The sequence below is a fragment of the Gallus gallus genome, chromosome 4, assembly GCF_016699485.2.
Source record: "Gallus gallus isolate bGalGal1 chromosome 4, bGalGal1.mat.broiler.GRCg7b, whole genome shotgun sequence".
Taxonomy (NCBI): Eukaryota; Metazoa; Chordata; class Aves; order Galliformes; family Phasianidae; genus Gallus; species Gallus gallus.
Window position 1 is genome coordinate 5195305 of NC_052535.1, and position 22649 is coordinate 5217953.

General features: G+C 48.7%; 1 protein-coding gene across 2 annotated transcripts in view; it reads left to right on the plus strand.

Moving 5' to 3' along the window:
• The window catches only part of PCDH19 (protocadherin 19), a 52653-nt gene extending 30752 nt beyond the window's left edge, over window positions 1–21901 (plus strand). For both annotated transcript variants that reach the window (NM_001397770.1, NM_001098607.2), the window contains exon 5: window positions 17176–21901. In NM_001397770.1, the coding sequence (NP_001384699.1) occupies window positions 17176–17738 (563 nt within the window). In that variant the 3' untranslated portion in view covers window positions 17739–21901. The remainder of the gene's footprint in view (window positions 1–17175) is intronic.
• Window positions 21902–22649: the final 748 nt, after the last annotated feature.

Below are 22649 nucleotides of genomic sequence, written 5' to 3' on the forward strand. Positions count from 1 at the left end.
TGCAGAAAGGCAGTGGAGCTATATGAAGATGAAGACCCAGGTGACCTATTTTAAGGCTTTGGCAGTTCAGAGTAGGGCTGCTTTCCTCTGGAAGTTTATAAAAATTAATAACGTACCTATTTCCTTATATTCATATATGCAGCACAAGACGTGTAGTGTAACATTCCTGTGTGAGTGACAGCACATCCCTTAAGATGGATAAACGCTGTAAGCTTTCTTTACAGGACAACTCCTGTTATTACAGCATTTCTGATTTCTGCATTATTGCATAGATCTTCAGTGAAACAGACTAAGTAAGCTCAGTGGTGCTCCTACAATGGCCAGCATGGAAGGGAGCAGTCAGCTTTTCAAAATACTGTGAAACCCCTGAGAAGGATTTTTATGGAAAGTGCTAAGCTGGGCTTTAGGATAACAAAAGGAGATGATTGTCTTATGAGCCCCATGCTTTTAAATGGTTGCCTGTTGAGCATCTCAGTCTGCTTTGGCAAAAGCCTTGCAGAAGCAGAGGAGCTGGGGCAACTCAGAGTGGCTGGCCTGGTGGTTGCTGATCCCTGGGAGCTGGGCTTGGGTTGGCCCACCGATGGGCTCCACTGCCCCTACCACCACGTTGTAAGGTCCCTTGTAGCCCACACCATTCTGTGGTTGTGCAGGGCAGCTGTCACTCAAGAGATGTAACCTGTGCACTGGATGTGTGGCAGGCACAAATGGCTCCATGTGTTGCTTCTTCTCTCGGCCCACAACTCTGTAGCTTTTCAGTTTGTCTGAGAGCAGCTTAGAAGAGTCCTCTCTGGACATTGGTGGTGGGGCAGGACTGACACTGAAGTGATGTCCATGGAAACAAATGAAAGCCAATCCCCTTTGCACAGCAACAGAACTAAATAGCAAACAGATGTGCAACCTCCTTTGTTCACATAGGAAACATTATCTTATGTCCTACGCTCCTGGCACTCTTTCTTCAGCTTTTAGGTTCGTTCCTTTAAAGATGAGTCTTGCAGTGCCCCCATCGCTGCAGTTTCTCAGCCAGGGTCACACAAGTTATAACCTTTAGATGCTTGAGTCCTTTCTGTGTAAGCACAGCAAATACTCACCAGATGTGAACATTCTGGCAACGTAGAGAGGAAAATTAAAACTTGGATCCGTGCCCTGTTGTGTAGGTTTGTAATGGATGAACCATCCATCCAGGAAGTTGGAGTGTTTCTTGGGTTTTGTTGTCTTTTTTTAATGAGATTTTTGTCCAATTTAGTTATTGCTCACCCATATTTTTGCTGGGTGACTGGAGAACAGTCTGTAGGAGATGTGAAGGAGTGATATATCTGATAGTTTCAGCTTTGTGTGCGCTTGGTTCTGTTAAGCTCTCCAAAGCTCAGGTCTGGACCACGGGTTCAGCTGAAGGACGAGGCAGTGCTAACCTGCTTCCCTGACTCTCCTGGCGCATCCTATTCCAAAACCACCGCACAGTACTTAGATATTCAAATATTTTAAGATAAATAAACAACTCAGTGAAGCTTGCAACTTCCTTTTCCCCTATAAACAAGCCAAAAAAAGCTCCTGTAGGCTTTTTTTTTTCTTCCCTTTGACAGTAACTTCTGAGGAAACCATTAACTCTTTCTGTCTCACAGCAGTTGAAGTTAGTAATGGTTGAGGTAATGGCCATCGCATTTAACAGTGAGGAAGGTATATGAATAAAAACCAACCTTCTGCTAACACAGCAAGTGAGCACTTCCCGATCTCCTCCTGTAATCAATCTACATCGTTAATGACTCTGAAAACAGACTGAACTGCTGGGGCTGGCACTGGGAAACTTGCATTACAAACTAACCATCTCTTATTAACCTTTTGGTGTTTCCCTCACAACACTAATTACAGCCAAACAGAACTACTGTTTGTGAAACTCTTAAGTTAAAACACGACGTTTGGAGGAAATATGGTAGAATCCGAAGCTCCTGTTTGCTTGGCCTTTCTTTTTAATTATGATGGAGGATGGCTGTTACTTGTTTAACAGAGGCTTACATGATTAATGCCGTAATGTTACTGTAATTAAAACAGCAAAAAAGATGTGATTGGAGTCTGTATAATTTACAGACATCTCCACATTCTGGTGGCGGAGCAGCTCTAAGTGTTGCAAAGAGGAATCATAAAAATTTATTCTAATTAAAATTGCCAGATTGACTAAACAACAGGTGACTTATGTAACTCGAGCGACTTGCTCTTTGGGTGAGAAATCATCTGAAATCAGTGAATTATACAAAGCTGTCTATTATTCTAGTAAATGGGAAAGTGTGTGCTTACCATGGCAACCTGCATCAATTTTGCTGCCGCTGGAAAATACAGGGCCCTTTATTAAAGGAATAATCACTGCAAACAGTGCGCTGACCCTCGGCCTCCGCAGGCTGTCGGTACACGGCATCGCGTTAGCGCGGATCGTTACAGGTCGCAAGCAATTGCTATCAAATTAAGTAACTCCTGGTGTATCACAACATGAAGGGGTGACGTGGGCAGGGCGCCGCTCCTCGCCCCCATTTGGGCTCACGGATGGTGAAGACATCCCCGCTCCTTCCCCCACAAGGCTGTTGGGTTTTCCAGCAGCGCCCTCAAGCTGTCCCCACACCTTGGCCAGGGGACGAGGAACTGAGGTGTGAGGTGTGGGGCTGTAGCACTGCTGGCTCCCTTTGGGATGGGATGGGTAGCTCTTCTTTCCCCCACTAGTGGCAAGATCACTGCAAATAGCTTTATATACGCCATAAAGAAAGGTCACAGTCCTCTCTTCATTTGGACCACTTGGTTACAACAGCATCACGTACAGAGTGCCTTAGCGAAGGGGCCCACTGTTTTCTGGCTGGAGGTGTACAGGGTGAGTGCCTGAAGCGCTCCTGTGCCAGCGGATTACGACTGAAGAGAGGCATAGCACAGGGTTTGTATGCAGGTTGTTTTACTAAATGATCTATGAAATAATGTATAAGTCAAAACTCGGTAATAATTGGCACCAAACAGCCAAGAGAACTCGCAGCTTTTATCCGTCTTAAGGGAAGTGCTGCCACTCAAAGCTCTTCAGTGCTATATTTTATTTCTTATACAGCATAGATGAATGTAAGTGAGTAGATATTTTTTAAATAGGTCACAGAATTATTAAAAAGTTTTGCAGCTTTTCTTTGCTGCAGATGTGCAGTGTGCTGGGAACGGAGCCTGGCCAGGCCCTGGCTGGTGCTGCATTGCCTTCGCTTTTCTATCTGCATCTACAACAGAAGTCCTTTGTAGCAAATATATTGTTGATATATAAGAGCCACAATGTATGTAATCACAGTGAGCATTATGTGGCCCCATTTTTGCTGAGTATCCGTAATAGCGATGATAAACATCCCCGCTCCCAGCATCAGTTCTGTTAGTGTTTCTATTTTTTCAGCAGAAGTCTTTATTTTTGTTCCATTTTCCTTATTTTCACCCTCTTTCAAGTGTGGAGAATCACTGGCTTTGTAAGCAGCTTCATTAGCTGCTTGCACATTGTGTTTCATTACCGGTGCCCGCGGATGGCTCTGTATGACAGTGCATAGCAGCGGGTGACCGACTGCCACCACTGTGTCACTTCATGTTCGGGCAGAGACGGTCGTGCTCGGGGTGTGGAGGCGAAGTCAGGTCAGAGCCCCAGCACTGGGGTTGTCAACAGGAGGAAACTGGAGCGTGTGGAAGGGCTGGCTGGAGTGAAGGCAGGGCTTTATCCTGGAGGAGCCCTGGGTTAAAGCGGGTCCCAGGAGGAAAAGGAGAAAATTGAACCAAAAAAAGAAAAAGATGAAAAAAAAGCCCCATCTGAATTGAAGCGATAGGAAATGAAAATTGCTGAGATATACTGTCATGTGGGTAGTGGTGCTACCAACCTTGTGCTGCAGTAATTACCTCTATGCATGCAATTTGTGCTCGGCTACGAATGATTTCCCACATCATCCGGTGCCCAGGCTATATTCAATCAGTCCCAGCTGGAGAAAACTATCTTGGATCATTCTGTGAGATTTCACCACAGATGCTACCTTGCATCTTACGGAAGCACTTGGGAACTGGAAGCCACAAAACGTCCCTGGCACCCGCGTGTGGGCGTGGGGACGTGTCAGGAGGCTGCCTGCAGCCAGGAGGGCTGTGCTGGATGGAGGCAGCTCCTGCAGCAGGGTGCTGGGGGTCACGGGAAGCATCCCCGGCCCATCTGAGGGAGGGGGCTTCGCTCTGCTGAGAGCGTGATGGAGAGAGCAGGTATTGTTCTTGCGCCATTGAAGTGGTAGACAGAGGAGGGTGAGGAGCATTGCTTGGAGTTTTTGTGAGAAGCTTAAGGGAGTAGGTATCCGCACTGATTGCAGATCAAAATAGGTCTGGCACTTGGTTCCTCCGGCTGCTTTGGAAATGTCACCTTCATTAAAGAAGTACAGACTTCTCTAAAGATTCATGAGTCCTACTGCAAATCGTACTTGTTGGCTGCGGTGCGTAGAAGGTCTGTGCTTTGTATATTAAGGTGTCCACTTAAATGTCTTGAAAATCCATCCTTTTGCTCTGATTTGTCCCCGCCTGGCTCTCCAGGGCGTGCCATCCTGGTTCTGGACTTGGTATAGCTCAGAGAGATTCTACAAGGGGCATCGACAGCTTGGGAATTTGGCTGGGAATCTGAAGCCAAACCACGCAGAGCAGTAAATCAGGAAAGGTCAGAGCCAGAAGTGTTATTGGAAGCAGTAGGTACATTAGTGGAATATATAAATAGCTCTGGGGAGTGTGTGGCACACCCAGGTGGGCCACTAGGTATATTTATGCTGCAGTTCCATTTGTTTCCTGTTTTTCACTGCGAGTTTACCAGCCATTTGTGCTGCTGACATTGCTTTTAAGCAGCATGTTTCAGAAGCCGTGTCTTCCTGATGCCCCTGCCTGCCCGTCCTTGGCATTCTGCTGCGGCCATCCGGGCAGCGCAGGGCTGCAGCTGCCCCGTGACACTTGCCACTTCATTTCCATGCTCTGCATCTGTTCTGACGTGCAGTGCTTTTGCAGCCACTCTGACGAGTTCTGGTCCCTCGGATGCATTGATTTACAGACCTTTCCTCCGCAATACAGCTTCTCTTGATGACAGTCCATGAAGCACATGATAACTCAGCAGCCTAAATTATTCAAGGAGATTGAATGTGTTTGGCTTGTTCCAAACTTTTGTTTCCTTTCAGGGCTGTCAGTAGAACAGGTAATGGTGATGCTTGTATCAAACTCATCGAAGTGCCAGGCAGACACAAACAGCTCGAGTACAACCCGTGTTTTACCTCGCTCATCGCTTATTTCCTCCTCGAGCCGTTCCTTTCCTGTGCACTTTTGCGCCTTATAAAAATGTTTCTCTTACATTTGCAGTGTTGCTCTCCTAGGAAATCGTTTCGCGGTGGAAACGTCCCTGTAAAATTCAAAGAAAACTCTGTGTCTGCTCCACTCTTCAGCCACGTGTCCTTTTGTGGCAGTGCATTCACTCACGCACACATCACTCATGCAAATATTTAGATGAAGTAGTCATCACGGTAGGATCCAGGAACCTCACGTTAATGAAGATGTGTAATTAAAATGAACAATTCCACCTGCAATTCCCTAATCACCTGACCTCTGCCTCGTCAACCTTCCTCCTTTGTTGCTTGGTAGATATGCCCAATTAATTCACTCTAAGCTCCACACAAAAATGCTTTGCAGAGCCCTCTGAGCTCCGGCAGTCACGAGAAGAGGAGGTGCTTTGTCTGTGCAAAAATGTCCCCTTGCTTTCTGGAGCCCTTCTGCGTCTGCAGTGGCCACAGAAACTTCTGGGGAGAGCTGTAGGCATGGATTTCTACTCTCCAAACACATGCATTTGGTTCCTATTTCGACTGAAGCTTTAGGAGCTGACTCAAAGCCTGCTAAATCCAGTGGGATGCTTTAAGCTGGTGCTGGTGGGCTCGAATTAGGACCCGAGAGAGATGGCAGCCTCAGGGAGATGCTCTGAGACATTACTTATTGCTTGAGAGGTTGGTCATCTCAGCCCTCATCCAAAAAGGGCCCGGGGAGGGGCTGTTTGCTGCTCTCTAATTTAGCAAATGGCACACCCACTGCTGGAGGGTGGAGGCTTGCATCAGAAAATTCTAGCTGCAAATGAGACGTGTGATTTTAGGAATTAGAATAATTACCCCCCAGAACAGGCTCCCAAGGGATGTGATATATTCTGTATCACTTAGAGTCTTTAAATCACATCTGCATGTTTTTCCTAAAAGCGTGCCTCGTCACTCAAAGTGAAGGGCTGTGCTTGAGACAGGCGCTGTGACAAAGCTGCCGTCCTGGAGCAGGGCGTGCAGTCCCCGTGGTCCATGGGGATGCAGTTGTGTGGGTCCATGGAGGAGTGGGTTTTGGCACGTCCTCCAGGAGGACAGCTCGTGGAGCTGCAATGTGCAGGGCTGAGCAAGAAACCGCACCGGGGCTGACTCAGGAGCGAGCTCCCCCAGCCAAGATCTGCCTTCCCTTTCCAAACACATGCTGACAGCTGAGCAATCCTGGCTGTATCAGTATTTCCAGGACCTTCCCTCCCACCACTCCCTAAATGATGAGAATGTTTTTTTAAGACTTCATTTCCCGGACTTTCCCTTTTATCTCTCCAAGCAGCAAGCAAATGAGCAGCCCTTTAGTTTTTAGTTACTGCTTCTGCACTTGGTGAGCTATCAGAGGCTGTTGACAACGTCTTCTCTCTTTTCTATGCTCCTGCCTGCAGGATTTGGGGAGATAATTCATTTGGACCTGGTGCTTTGTCAACTTTCAGCAGGTGTAATTGCCTAATGATCAGTGCTGATGCTGTTGTTAAGCCTGTTAAAACTTTGTCCTGCTGAACAGCCAGACTGTAGCTGTCTCAATGCCTTGTGCCTGCTGTGTCAGCTGGGGCTCGCTTTGATGCTCCCTTCCTGTCCCCAGCTTGAATTGCTCCTTTCCACCCCACCTCCAAGGGGATGTGGCAGCGTGCTAAGCTGTCTGGCGGAACTGGACCTGAGAGTACAAAGAATTGGAGAAGAGCCCCATGGAGAGCCAGGTGCTCCCCTAGGAGAAATCGCTGCCCCTGTGCCCAAGCTGATGGTGAGATGGCACTGAGTGGAGATGGGGCTGTCACCCAGCATGAAGGAGCTTTTAGGGGGAGGCTAGCGCCAGTGCTGTGCTGCTTCTTGGTGACCTCAGTGCCACTTCTGCTCTTCTCTCTCTCTCGGATGCCTTTTCTGCCTTTGTTATCTCCTTCAGAGCTCTAATTGGCCTCTGTCACGTCTTTGCTATACATCCGAGGTGCCCAACTGGCTGCTGCCATCTCCTGAAGCTCCCATTGCATTGCTCATCCCCGCCTCATCCGAGGCTTCTCCTTTCTTAATGGCACATGGTGAGCGTTAGTGCATTACCATCCCTTTTCCAAGAACAGTCTCCATCCACTCTTCTCTCGTCCCCCAGTGTCTCATCCAATTTAATTAATTATACTTAGTATATTACGCATCCTGTCAAAGTTTTTTCCTTTCCGAGGTTTAATGGTTTTTTAATTCTAATGCATGCTGCATGTGTAAGTGTTTCAGAAGCGAGCAGAGCACGCAGTGGCAGTGAGGCAGCATTACATCTGCGTGCCGCAGACAGCGAGCAAACACGAGGGTGGGTCCCGGTAGGGAGGCTCCAGCTGAATGACTGCAGGACCACGGCGTGCCTGCAACTCATGCTCCCGTTGTGCTCGAAGGGAAGAGCGGCCCCATTCCCACTGCGGAGGGACACACCGGGATGAGATCCACCCGACTGCAGCTCTGTGCTGGCACTGGACTGTCAGAGCGGCCGCAGCCCCACGGTGAGCTCGGAGGTGAGGAGTTTGACTCCTTGCCTTTCACTCCCTCTGTCTGAACGCACCCAATTACCGCCGTCATTTCAGCCTTGCTTTGTTCTTTTGCAGGAGGATGTGGTGGGGACTACACTAATCAGGGAGCGACAGTTGGGGCTTGTACCTATCGTTCTTTATTTCCCAGTGACAGTTAAAAGGTTTGGTCAGTGAAGTGGCTCAGTAGGAGTGACTTTGCGGGGCCTTACACTTACTAGCTTTTGGTATTTCCAGATAAAACCTGCTCAGACTAAGAGGGTTGTGATGTTTTTTTTTTTCCACCCGTCAGTACTGAAAACCACTTTGGTTCTGAAACTTCATCTGGGCTGTGTGTCACATCATCACTGGGAGTAACTGCTGCAGTGTGGTTCAGCTGACAGCCCTATGAGCTGGGGCCGGGAGCGGATGCAATCCGGCCTGCCCTCGTGGCAGCACAGCAGGTGTATCTGGGAGCAGGGAATGCTGTGACATCAGTTCCTTTGAGGCTGCACGGGCAGAATAGGAGCCAGAAGCCCACCCTCTGTCTGGATTGCCTAGTGATGCCCAGCCCCACTCAGTCTGGAGCACTGAAGGTTCGCTGGTGTGCTTGAGAGATGTGGGTGCGGGCAGAGGGAGGGGAGAGCATTCCAAGAGCAGAGCAGGGCCAGCTCAGCCTCAGCCCACCACATCACCTTCAGCTGTCCCAGCCACCCGTCAGTGGGAGAGGGGGAGCTCAGCAGGGAGGATGTTTATTCTTCTAAATTCAAGTCAGGAAAGTAAGGAGGAAACATTAAAATATGTATGTATTTCCAGCATTAGAGCAGTGCTGGGACATGTGCGTGCAGCACAAAGCTCTCGCGTGAGACCATCCCCACCACGCAGCAAACACACCATAGAGCCAGCTGCTTTCCTTGGAATACATACACAGGTGATGAAAATGCCATTATTTTCCATTCCTGCAGTTCAGCCGCCTCCCCAGTTCACAGCACAAGGCAAACCAGAAGGTTTGTTTTCACTATCACCCACACGGATGTGGGGCTGATGGAGCAGGAGCCCACCTGCGTTGCTAGAAATTGAGCTCGGTCATGGCTTGCAGGCATTGTAATTTCCCTAGGCTTCTAAAGAGGTTTTGGATTTGGTTGTTACCTTACAGTAGTTTTAGATGTACATTTGTGGGTGCTGCTGGATGCTGGACAATTTAGAGTTGCTTTTGTAGAACCGCCCCCGGGGCCCTCCCAGTTCCCATGGGTCACCTCTGGGATTTTCTGGTGCATCCACAAACCTCATCCAGCATCCTATCATGGGCTGTCCCTGTACACAGACAAAGGATCCAGCAGCATGGAACAGCCGCTTGCTGGTTGGAAAAAAAAAAAATCAAACAGTTAAACACCAGGGAGGGGATAATGCTGAGCTCCAGCGTGGAAGAGCAAGAGGTCAAAGTCATGATGAGAAGTGGCCAGGAACCAACGCTTTTGGTTTAAAAAAAAATAAATTCTCTTACTTGCTCAACAGTGGGGAACGCCCCATCGTGCTGGGAAGCCTTCCAGCTCCCCTCCGCTCCTTAGAGCTGCGTACTTTTACAAAGTACAAAGAGCTTCTCATAGTGTTTTGCCTTGTGGGTACGTATATGATTAATTCCATGCAAGCATTACTGGTGCAATAACAATACTGGAGGTCCTAAAACTGCAAAAGGAAACACATTTGGCTCATACTTCATAGACAATCACTTACACTTAAGCTATTGATAGTTGATTGGGATCTGTAGACTGCTGGGCTGGTGCCACTGGGTTTCTGAGTGCATTCAACGGCTGGAACAGACAGCAAGGCTGTAGGTTTTGGCAAGCTGTAGGTCTCATTAGTCAGGCTGACTGTATCTGACACGAGAGATTCCCATCCACCAAGATGAAGCTCACTTCCCTAGGCTTTGGCTGACGTCCCAACAATATTTACATGAAGGACAACAGAGGATCAGTGTTAGATTAAGGCTGTGAGTTTCCAGTAGGCAGACAGTTAAATATTCTATTGAAATCCTCTTTTGATTATTTAGATAATAATGAAGTTTATGCGTGTCCTTGAGATATCTGGGGAAAGGCAGTTGTTTTATGCTAAGCATGCAAAGATGTGTTTAATCTTGATAATGGGAGTAAATTATGTATCAGGGTTTATAACTCAGCTCCTTCATTTCTTGCTTGCTCCGTGGAAAGAGCAGAAGCCTCTGAAGGAAGCGAGACGTGTGCGGACGGAGGGAGCAGGCATGAGGGGTGTGGGATGGGACACGGGTGTCCCCAAGGCTGATGAAGCCGTGCTGATGTGTGCTGGCCCGCTCTGCGGCAGGTACAGGTGGCTGGGCATTGCCTCCTGTCACCCTGAGCTATAATTTCTGTTTGGCTGGATTTTCATTGGGATCGTCAAGTAGCGATTTTCTGAACGGCACCTAATTTTGAATGGGATGCTGTAGTAATTTGATTCATTGTTGGCGTTTGAATTTGGATGCGTGGCTGGTATTGCATTACCGCAACACGGTCTACTTGAATTTGGCTGCTTCAGATCTGACAATAGCAGAGAAAAGTAACCTTTGGATTAATTTGCTTTAGCAACTAAAGTCCCATTAAATGGGAGGCAGCTGGTGTCAAAGGCATAAATGGAGACAAAGTTTTGCTCCCAATTGTAGGAAATGTGTTTAAACAGACTAGAAATGTTTCCATCTCTGCAGGGTATAATATTCTCAAATGGTTGCATTAACATGAAAAAAATATAAGAAAGAGAGTATTTAGGACAATCCCTCTGTATCCAGTGTTAATGAAATTGAATTCCAGTAATGAAGTCAAAGGGTTGTATTCTTCAGTCGGTGCACGCAGTACAGTAACTTCCATTAGCATTAATGGGAGTTGTGCATATGAATTACAGAGCCATAATGGTTAGAGATGGAAAAGGTCTATCGGATGCTGGAGTGCTTCCCTCTCTGAGGACAGGATCCTGCTCGCTCCGGTCTCGCATGCAGCCCGTTTGCTTGGCGAGGATGTTAATGAGCCCTGCAGTGAGTGCCCCAGCTGATGTGCAGGTAGCAGAGTTTCAGAGGTAAAATCCTACTGCTCCGGGGCCACAGCAAGCTCTGTGGATCACTTAAGTCCCCAGAAAAGGATTAATTGGAGTTTAAATGGTGCGTTTTGCCAGTCCTCTGAATGGGAATTAATTTTCCTGGGTAGAGGGGGCAATCCAGCGCTGACTTGCATCCTGGCTCACACCTTGAGGGCTTGGCTCTGTTGTACTGCACCGTGTGCCCAGATCCCAGCTCCTTCTGTAGCACTTCCCCATAGCATTGCACACATCCAGAAGGCTCCAGGCAGCCCAGGAGGTGGTTTGGGGAGAAAACGTTTGCTTCTTGGAGCTGCATCCGCCTGCAGTAGGGAGGAGGGATCCCCATTGCATCCCATTTGGCCACTACAGAGATGCTGCTCATGAGTCCCATTCCAGTGTGGGTCCTCATCAGTTGCATAATGAATTAGACTAATTCCTATCCCTTGTTTCATTAAGATAATTCCGCATGGCATTAACTTTGTCCAAGCACCGCTGACCTCCAGTGCTCGGATAGACAATCCAGGATTAAAAATACAACATTTTTAACTCACATAAATCCCAAATAATGGCAAAAGATAAAAAAAGAAAGGCTCCTTGTTGCAGTAAAGAGCATTTGTCACTGTCCATATTTATTAGTACCCTCTGAGCATTGTACAAGAGAAGCTGCAACAGGATTACATTTGTGCATAGACTGGAGGCTTCTGATTAAGCAGGGTGAAGAAGGCTTCATAAAAGCCCATAGGTCAAAAATATAATACACTATTCCCCACCTCTTGTTTCGTGATATTATGCTATTACAGGAGATAAGGAGGGAGAGGTGCAGAGTCTTAACTTACAAGCGAATGATGAACCCTGTCTGGAGACCGCTTGCATTTTGCTCGAGCTTATTAGTGGCAGGGCCAGGGCACGCCAACCATCCTCTCATGGCCATGCAGCGCAGGGTGGCTGCAAAATTCAGCTTTTCTTGCAGTGTGCAGCTTCCCAGGAGAGGCAGCGAGCTGTGTGCAGGGCTTGCACAGTGCCTGGCAGAGAAAAGAAGGTGCTGGAGTTGAAAAGAAACCCCAAAGTAACTGGGTGATGGGTGTTAAATAATGCAGTTGCGCATTGTCCGTGAAAGATGGCTAACCATGAGTAAACATCAGCAGCAATGTTTGATCCCTTCATGTTTACTATTTATTCATATTTATTATTCATAAATTCCGTCACAAATGTTAGGCCTGCACCCCAGTGAGACATTTGCATTTTATTTTAAGTTGTTGTGGTTTTTTTTCTCCCCTAGTTTTGTGCACTGAGATTTAATGATTTGCTTTTCCACAGAGTTCCCGTGCTCACTCTCCCTGGCTCTTCTTTTCTTGTTTCAGGAAGAGATTTCTAACATGGAAAAGTGATATTTGAATAGATTCCCCTAAGGCAATCAATTTACTTTTAATTTGTCTGGAACTAAGCTTTTCTTTGTTGCAATGAGAAAAGATTGAAACTGCTGTAAAATTTATTAGCTTCCAGGAAGATTTTGAAATGAATTTTTTAATGATCGTGCTGTTTGCTGTACCCAGGAGCAGTGTCACCGTGATTACAGTACAACCGTACGGCTGCCGGAGATGCACCACAACACGGAGATGAAGCTGTGCATCCATGGCAGGGTGCTGCTGGTCACGGCCAGGGCAGCCCGGGGACACCGCTCCCATCTCCTCACACCCGATTTTGGGTTTGGGTTTTGGGTTTGGGGCCGGGCTATCCACGGGGGGCTCCCCATCATCCGCCCCACCCCGAGTCCAGTGCAGCGCAGGCAGGTCCCGCTTCTGCCATCTGTTCTTTCTTACTTTTCATTTTCGAGTGATTCCTCCACTGCTTTTCCTTGCTCTCCATGTAATAGTACAAATGAGCTCCACTTACTCACCCCTGCAAACCTGCTCTGACATGGATTGGATTGAACTGAGCGTCTGTTTGAAAATGGAAACTCCAGGGACTATTGTCATCGCCCAAATTGCACCTTAGATTGTATAACAGCACATGTCATCTGGCCATTTATCAGGAATATTACATTCCCAGGCACTTGCACCTCGGTGCGATTTAACTTTGTCTCTTTGGCCGGCGCTGAGATTCCTCTGCAGATAATTCAATTGCTCTGAGAGTTGAATGGGCTCCTTTCAAACCGGTTTCATGTTGCGCTGCCGCAGAACCGAGTTCAGGTACTGGAGACTTTGAATAGGAGACTGAAAGCACTTGCAGGTGCAGGATGTCCATTAACCCTTTCTTTGAACTGCAGAGGGCCCCGTGCTGGGAGGAGCTGGAGGCTGTGCTGCTCCGTGCACAGCACTGTCCCTCTGTCCCTGTGTCCCCTGGGCTGTACAGAGATGAGCCATAGGGGTCAGCGCTGTCACTGCTCTTTCTGCAGCCCCTGCCCAGCTCTGACCCACCTGCAGCACCAGACTGGCTGCAGCACATCGTTGCATCTCTGCTGCTCCCCCGAGGTGTAGGCTGAGGAGGTTTGAAATCCGGAGCTCAACGTGGGTTTTGCTGTACTTGTCAAGGAGCGTATAAATTCCAGAGGTGGCTGTTGGTTTGATTTTATTTCATATTTGCTGTGCGAGAGCTTATGTTTAGCAATGACACATTTTCTTCTGCCAAGGATAACTGCTCACCTTCTGGCAAGGCGTCTGCCAGGATGTTTTGCACCTGGGGAATCAGTTTAAAAGCACTGCGCCCGGAGCTGCTGTGACCTGAGCTTGTGGGTTTGTGCTGGATGAAGGCAGGAGGTGCTGAGAGGTGGGCACTGCCTTGCCTTGCTTCTGGGGGACCTGCAGCTCCCACAAACCAGAAACACCGATGGCAATTGGGCATGGCGTTCAACGTCTCTCCCAATAGCCCGTGCACAGTGCAGGTATCCGACTGTCCTCCCATCGTGCCTGTGGGGTGCTCAGCTGCTTCGAGAACCCAACCCTGCCCAGGACACCCTCAAGCAAACAGTGCCCGAGCCCTGAGCTGCCCATTGTTTGCTCCTGCTGGGTCCTGCGGGCAATATTGCTCAGCCCTGTGCCACCCCTGTGTCTGGAGGATGTGGGAAGCTGCCAGGTCTGGCTGCCTGCCATTTGTCGTGTGGTATGTGATGTGGGGGTTAGTACCTGGGCTTTGCTCCTTGCATTAAGAACATTTTTTAGTGCAGACAATAACAGTCCTATTGACTAGGGCAGGTCTAGAGCTGTAAAAGAATTTCCTGTCATCCTATTTCCGATTGTTAAAAGAAGAAAAAGACAGAATAGTGCAATAAAGAACCCGTGAATGTGAATGGCTGTCCTGGGTGCCGTTATGGCTGGGTGAGTCAGACCTGGCTGCAAAGGGCAGCGAGGAGCCGTGCCCGGAGGCTTTGTGCCTGCCGTGCCTGGGGCAGCGGCTCTTGTTCTCCTGTGCTTGGCTGGAGATGGATGCTGCAGTTCAGTCGCCTCTGAGCTGTGATAGCAAAGGAGCCGTGCGGTGCTTATGTGTATCAACAGGGCATGCTTATGGTGTTAAAACGGTATTCTCTATGACCTATGTGGTTAACAAGGAAATAGGGTGGTTGGGTGAAGATCCTCATTCTGCCAACGAGAAGGAGCTGCTGCTCGGTGCCCTGTGCTAGTGCCTGGGGTCTGCTGCCAGCTGAGGTCTGAGGGCTCACGCTTGTGCTGTCCCTGGGAGCAGGACAACTTCTGGCTCCAGGATGTGGTCTCAACAGAAGAGAGCTGGGACACAGCTGGGGACAGGAGCAGGGAGACAGAATGTGGAGCCACTTGTTTTCAGGTCTGTGGATAGGTGGTGACTTGTGTCCCTCCACCTGCCAGCCTGGCATCTTTCATAGCTGTTTGCATTCCCACTATAAAATTAAAGGTTGAAATGGTGTAACCCAACTCAATGCTTTTCATCCCTTCTCCTGCCTGCACTCTAACTGTCGCTTGCAGACAGGCGTGCTGGTGTCCGAGCAGATAGGCACCGCACCAGCAGGCTTTAGTAAAACCACTCCTAAAGCTCAGGTCCTTTTGTTGCATTTGAGGAATATCTACTTGAGCTACAATAATCATAGAATTGCTAAGGTTGGAATAGACCACTAAGACCATCCAGTCCAACCATCAACCCATCACCGCTGCGCCACTCCAGGGACTAACTGGTGAAGCCCTTGCTTTGTTTTTAACTTTACCGTATACCAGCTTGCAGTAAGTGGCTCAGGGCAAACCAAACCCACTTGGGGTGAGCTTTTTGCCTTCTCCGTGGTGGTGACGGGGGCTCACCCCACCTGGTCCTGTGCTGGAGCAGGCAGCCCCAGCGCGCCCTGGTCCGGTGCTTTATAGTAGCAGAGGGGCTGACATGGTGTGTGCTGCAGCACCGCACCCAAGGTCACACAGCACAATAAATCACATCTCTCTGGGATGAGAACCCAAGATATTTCTGTACGCCCTCCAGCCACTACCAAGTCCTCTGCTATCACAGCCAGACTACATAACTTTGTGTGCCTCTAGCACCCTTTTGAAGTTAAGCTGTGGATAAATAGGCAGACAGCAACATTTTCTGGGCAATTTTTCTCCTTTTTTATTTTGCTCAAGTACTTGAAAGCAACAGAATCAAACTGTAAGAGCATCGACTTTCAGATCTTAGTGCAGGTTGTTCTGCATGTAAGGCTCAGAGCACCTTTCTCTAAAGCTGCTGTAAAGGAGGCTGCTGAAACCCAGACCTCCAACACAGCCACCCCGCGCCACGCCTCACACCACCGGGTAGCTGCTCTGATGGTGAGAAAGAGCTGATGTTTTACCCACAGCTTTCCAATTAATTGGCTTCTTCTCCTTTAAAAAAAAAAAAAAAAATCCCTTTTTTTTTTTTGAAGTCTGCCTTTTACTCGTTTATTCTCTGTAAGTGTTAAGCTGCTCATATTTTGGTGCATTGTGTTATGTGCTGAGAATTTTTATCAGCCGCCCTAGTGCTAGAATGTGGTGGAAATACCAATGTGTCTGAGGAGCTGAGGTTATGCACACAGATGTACAAAGCATCAAAATGAACTGTTTCAGACAGACAGGAAGCAGACCAAGGCTGAGTCTGCACCTTCGCAGGGCTTGATCTATCACACCGACACCGACTGGGTGCGTTCTTGTGTTGTTAATAGCATTAATTCTTCAACACTGCTTTGCTGCTTTACGGTTATATAGATTACGGCAGGAAGGAGCTGCATCTTTGCCTGTGAAATGAGGGCTATCTGCAATTACAAGTTCTTATCGAATGAAAGGGAGGCTGAAGTCGTAAGCCGAGATTGAAAAGCAGCCAGGAGTCCGCGATGTTTGGTGGCAGCCACGGTCTGGTGCCCAGCAAAGACTCGGGAAGTCGAGACTCCTGGATTTGATTTCCAGTGTTGCACTTGGTTGAGCCCGTCTGCTCCTCTAGGTCTCGATTTGTCCACCTGCAGTGGGGACAGCACAGCACCTCCCAGGGCAGCAGGGATGGGACGGTGCTTTGGGGATAGCAATGGGGTACCGTGGGGCACCTCCTGCTGCCGAGAGCTGCATGTGGCCGCGTTCGGAGCAGGGCAGGAGAGGTCCTTGGAAAGTGTGAAATACTGTTCCATATTTCAGCCCTGTAAAGTAGGGTTGGGACAGCCCTAAGTTGGGAGAACAGATCTTTATTACTCTCATATGAATAAAGACCCAGTGCCGGAATGACATATTTAATCTTCAGTGGAGTGGGCAGTCTTGGAGATTTATAAAGGCTGTGTTGTGTGGGAGGCCAGCGGAGTTAAGCAAAAAGTTGAAACACACAAACACAAAGGAGAAAGAAAGCACTCTGTTCCCTCTGCTGGCTTCCCCCTCCAGGCCAACCTTAAATGTCACGACAGACCGTGCTCAGAGCATGATGGGCTTTAGCATCGGCTGCTGAAAGCAGGACCTGCTGATGGCATGCAGCCGGACACGTGGCTCAACCCCATCCTCATTTATCTGCTGCTGTAACTCGCTTCCCCCAGGTCTCAGGTCTGGCAGCGGCAGCAGATCATAGAACAGCTTAGGTTGGAGGGAACCTTAGAGATCATCTTGTTCCAACCCCCCTGCCATGAGCAGAGTTGCCAGCCACTAAAGATGACACACAACCTGTTGGAAATTGAACTCTGGTCTTTAGAGCAGTGGAGAAATGGCAGTAAAAATCCTCCTTCCCCACGCCGCTGTAAAGCTGACGGCCGTTTGCTGCAGCCTTGGGGCAGGAGGGGTTGGGCAGCACTCGCCCTCTTCACACGGCCTTGTATTTTCTCCATGCAGATCAGAGCGAAGGATTTCATTGCAGGGAAGAATGCCGCATCCTGGGCCACTCGGACCGGTGCTGGATGCCCCGCAGCGCTGTCCCCAGCCGCACCAAGTCCCCCGAGCACAGCAGGAACGTCATCGCCCTCTCCATAGAAGCGACGGCGGTGGATGCGGAGCCTTACGCAGACTGTAGCGCCAAAAGGACCTTCGCCACTTTCGGCAAGGAGGGCGGTGAGCCGCCGGCCGAGGAGCGGCCCGGCAACCCCAAAGGCAAAAGAACGGTGGAGCCGGCCGCCGGCAGCCCCAAGGTGAGCGGCGCCGTGCGCGAGGCGGGCAATGGCTGCGAGGCCGCCAGCCCCGTCACCTCGCCCCTGCACCTGAAGGGCCCCGCGGCCTACAGTGGCCTGCCCTGCCCCACCGGCCGGCCCCCGGCGAACACTGGCCCTGCACGGCCCGCGGAGGCTGAGCCCAGAGGGGCGGACAGCGAGGGCGGCCTGCAGGAGGGCAACCCGCTGCTGCAGGACCGCAGGGAGAAGGACTCGCCGGCGGGCAGGAGACTGAGAGACATTGTCCTCTGAGCAGTGCCCGGCTGCCCAAGCGGCCCGGCGGGTCATTTTTATCGCTTACCAATGGTTCACAGATCGCTGTATTTAAAAGCTTTCCCTAAATGTATTGTTTATAAATGAAGCTGTTGTTAATGTGACAATCCCACTTGTTTCAGCAGGCGGCAGGGGTGTTCTGTGGGCAAATAGCGCGTTTTCCTTTCGCCGAGAGGCAGCGGCAGAGCTAGGCGTCGTGTCTCTTGGATTCATAATTTTTGTACCTCAAAACCAATGTAAATCTCTGTAATGCTCAAGAATCGAATTCCCTACACAGACACCTTTTTGTAGGCCAAGCAATGGCCATTTCTTACGCACGACTTTCGAAGTACGTCCGAGTGAGTTTTAACATTCGCCCCATGCGAGGTTGTTTCTGTCTGAAGATGTTGCTATTTTGCTGTGGACACTCCTGCATTTATGAATCCTTTTGCTGTCACATGCTTATCTGTACTATTCTTGTATTTGATATTGCAAATTACTGTCCGTCTAGTGATGGCAAAAGGCTTTCAAATTTAAAACAAGCAATCACCACCATCTTACTGAACCCTTGGGGAGTTCCAGACCGAGAGGGACAAGTGCTATTTCCAATCCCCACCATCCTCTGCAGCCTCCACCTGCTCTCAGGGCAGGGCGTTATAAGAAGGCGTCCTGGGGAAAATCCTGCCTGAATTGCAACTGCCACATGCACTGTGCCGAGGTTTTTCCCTTTACCCATTTCTTTAGCGTGACTTCAAGGCAATGCATGGAAAGGTTTTCTTTTCCAGAAGTTTCTTTCTTTTTTCGGTCCCTGGATTTAGACGTGCCCTGTCTCGAGTCATTTCAAAGTCAAAGTGATGGAATTATTTAGGAGATCTAAATTACCTTCTCAATTAGACACACACTTCCCAGTCAGCGTTTCCCAGCCATGATTATGCTAAGTGTGTGTGTATATATGTCATCATGGCATGGATTTTAGACTGTTCCGATTTCTTTTTATCCCTGCATCATGAATAAGCATGGAGTGAGCAACAGCGATGTTAATTTAGGGGCAGACAGGTGATATGTAACAACGCTACTAATTCAATTAATGTGCCTTCTTAATGGAGAAAAAATTAAAGCGATTCATTATTTTTTCTCATAATTAAGGACTTTTTTTGTGTGGGTACAAATTTACTCATATAAAATTGATTTAAAAATTGAGCTACTTTAATAGCCATTTCGTAGAGGGGAGAGACGGAAAGAGTTTCACAGCTCTCTGCTCCCTTGCAGTGATAATTCCTCAGTGAGGTATGAGTACGGTAGGAGGATTTCAGTTAGCGTAGCATTCTTATTAACCCTTCACTTGACAGATTTTCCTACCCCGAATAATGTTTCATAGAATTTAAAATTGATTTTGGGAGGGAAAATATATAGCTCTTGCCAATGTTTGCTGTACCAGCAAGTTGAAATTAGCGGTTTCTAGAGAAATAGTCTTTCTAGGTATACATTTCATGATAAAATATTTGTTACTTTGATTTATTTAAATTAAAAGTGTCAACAGGAAAACAAGCTCCAGTCATTATTGTCCTCAACATAAAATAAGCTCGAGTAATTTGTTTCTTCAGGTTGAACTGACACTGCCTGAAGTTGTAGCCATTCTGAGACAGGTCGGCAGTCAGTGTATTCCCCATGCCACTTGCTAGGGCCAGGAGTCTGGAAGGAACCAACCAACAAAGGTCCTATAACAAAATTTGTGATGCTTCCCTCTGGTGTTATTACTACCTCATTCAGATCAAATCCTGTGCGTTAATGTAATGTCATGTACCCCTCCTAAACGTGAACCAGGGATTCTCCTCTCTCTTCTGGAGTTCGAGCCTTTTGTTAAGGGATATGTTATTTCTGTTCCTGCGTTGTTTCCTGCCTGCGTACTGTACTGCTGTCATTTGTTTTTTTGTTTTTGTTTCTTTCCAAACGTGTGTATCTTTATAAAACAAGCAACAGAAGAAACGGGCTGGCTTGGGGCTGTTAAAGCAACTGGGTTTTCTGTAAACGTTAGGCTGGGTTTATTCTGACATTACCTGTTTTTGTCAGCTCTGCTGGGCTTTCTTTGGGGAAAATCCATGTATTATTTCGCTGAGTGAAAGCGCTGCTCGATACGCGTCTGTCCCCTCTGCAGAAGCCATCCCATGCCTTTGGACATTGTCCCCTCATCACGGACAGACCCCGCAACCTCCATCTGGGAGCAGATGGGACAGGTGCCCTCGGCCTCATCGCAGCCACAGGGATGGGAGCACGGACCCCTCTGCCCCAGGCACCCATCACCCCCACCGCCTGGCTCCAGCACCCGAAAAGTGCTGGCTGTTAATTTGTGCTGAGCCTTGCCCTCTGCCTGCGGAGCTGCCACCACCAGCCCGGCGATTTGGGATGAAAAATAGATGCTAACTGAAAAGGAAGAAAGGAAAAAAAAAAAAAAAAAAAAAAAACCCACAACTCAGAAACATTTCTCTAATTTACCCAGAGGAAACATTCCTTGCCACTCTGAATAAAAGCACAGCCGAGAAGGGATGCGAAATAATTCTGTATTAAAAGGGGGCATTCAGGAGGTCACTAAGCCCTTATGCCTCCAAGAAAATCGTTTAAACAACAGTTTTGCCTGGGCTGACCCGTGCCACAGCTGGGGATGCCGAGCAAGGGGCCCTTCCCTGCCACATCCTTGCTGTGTGGGACGAGGGCCTCCGTTCCACCTCCCCTCCCTCCGCTGGATGTTGGGTCCTTCTGTCACTGTCCCTCCCTGTCACTTGAGATGAGTTCAGGGCTCCTGGGCAAATCACAGTGTATCTTAGTTTTTTAATATTTGCATCAGAACTGGCCATGCAAAAACAGAAAGGCTGCAGGGCGGGTGATTCTGGAGGAGGGGCTCCAGACCCAACTAATGCTTCTTTAATAACTTAAACCTGTCCTCAGATTTGGTTTAGGAAAGCACACTTGGATCTGTTGGTTTCCTTCAGGCAGCCTTGCTCTGCTCCCCTGGAGAAACAGGGCAGCAGCAGCTGTGCCTGATTCTGTACCGAGCATGATGAGGACCTGGACTGGAGCAGCCCATGCGATGTCCCCGTGTGCCACCCCTCTGCTGGCCCAGGTGTCCCTTCACCACAAGGGGACACGGCTGTGCGGATGGGCAGCAGGGGCTGGGAGGCTTTGGTGGCTGAGAAAACCATCCCCGAGTGCTTGGCGCGTCGTTCCCTGTTTGTTGTGAAGCTGGAGGTGGCCTGTGGATCACACCTCATGCAGATGTGAATTCCTTTTTTTGTTTGGGGTTTTGGTTTGTTGGTTTTGGTTTGTTGGTTTTGTTGTGTTTTTTTGTTTTTTTTTTTTCTTTTTCCGAATAGGAAGCAAGTTCCTTTTGTAAAGAACACACTGTCTGATGAAAACGTTGAAATTATTCTTGGGAAAAAAAAATCTGATTATGAACGGAAACACATTTGTCTGCCGTTGGGGAGAACGGATGATCCTGTTGCTACGTCTGCTTTCGCAGCTATAGGTGATCCTTTACCCCATCCGGGAGCTGTGGTTACCCTGGGGAGAAGCCCGGCCGCCTCCACTGCAAGCACTGCTGGGATGGATCCTCTATCGGCATCAGCTGATGTTCAGCTGATCTACGCTGGGATATAATCTTTAAACACAAAGAGCTGACCTAATGCAAACTGCTTTTCAGCAACCATCGCCTCCTTGCACTATTCCAACGTGACAGGTATGAGCTGCAGGCGGCGCGTCCCGCAGCAGGAGGAGCAGCACGGCACCGCGCGGCGGTGGGACTCAGTGCGGTACGTCTCGTCGTGGTGTCTCCGTTGCTGATTAATACGAAGAATACATTGTTGTATATGCTGATATGTATGTTATGTACATTTTCACAGTGATTGAATCATTGTAAAGAACAAAATGGAAAGAAAAAAAAAATAATAATTTCACCATTCTGTCTATTTTATGAAGATGAGAAAGCAGCTTTATTAAATTATTACGATTCTGTTTCAAAATGGTGTACCTGCCACATGGGTTTTTTTCATCTGATGAGAACTTTGTTTTCCACCTAAATGTGACTTTCTTTTCTCTGCTTTGAGCATCTAATGCATTTTAGTATTAAAGCAATTATTGAATAAAATGGAAAGTAAGTGTTTGGTTACAAACATGCCTAAGTGGGTTTGCTTTGATGGGCTGAAGGTGCTGGGTTCACAGAAGCCAGAAGGAGCTCAGACACCCATATGGTCTCAGTGGTGCCATCACAGCCCCTTCCCCACACACCTCTTCCAGTTCTGTTTGGCTTTGGTGTCCACGGGCTGTCCTGGCCCCCAGGAGGGGTTGTCCCCATGTCTCTGGTGCCTGGGGCAGGCAAGCCCTGAGCCCCACGCAGCTCCAGCTGTGGCAGAGCACTCAGGGGCACGAATCAATAGGAAAACCACCGACAACCCCCACTTTTTTTTTCCACTGAGGCACACTAGAGAGAAGAAGAGCTTATTTCCTTGTATTTCCAGGAGGGCACTTTGGAGGCCCCGGGGAGATGGTGAGGAGCATCCGCTTGCTCTGAATTAATGGTCTATTAATAGAGCGCTCTTCCAGGAGCGTCGGAGCGCTCTGTGGGTAGCTGGAGTGAGTGCCCTCTTCTGCTCACTTAATGGCTCGGCCAAGGAGACACAGAGGTGGCAGTGAGATGGGAGGAAGAGCCCTGCTGGGCAATGGGGCTGTTCCATGCACAGGTGGGAACTTGGAACGTGTTAAATCAAACCACAACAAATAGGTTAAAGGCAGATGTGTCTGCCCAGCTTTGGTTTGGAAGACGCAGGGAGCTTACAGCTTGCACAGCTGCAGCCACCAAAGCCTGCCCACAGCTCCTGGTGCTGGCTGAACCTCGTCAACGAGCTGCCTGGCAGGTGGGTG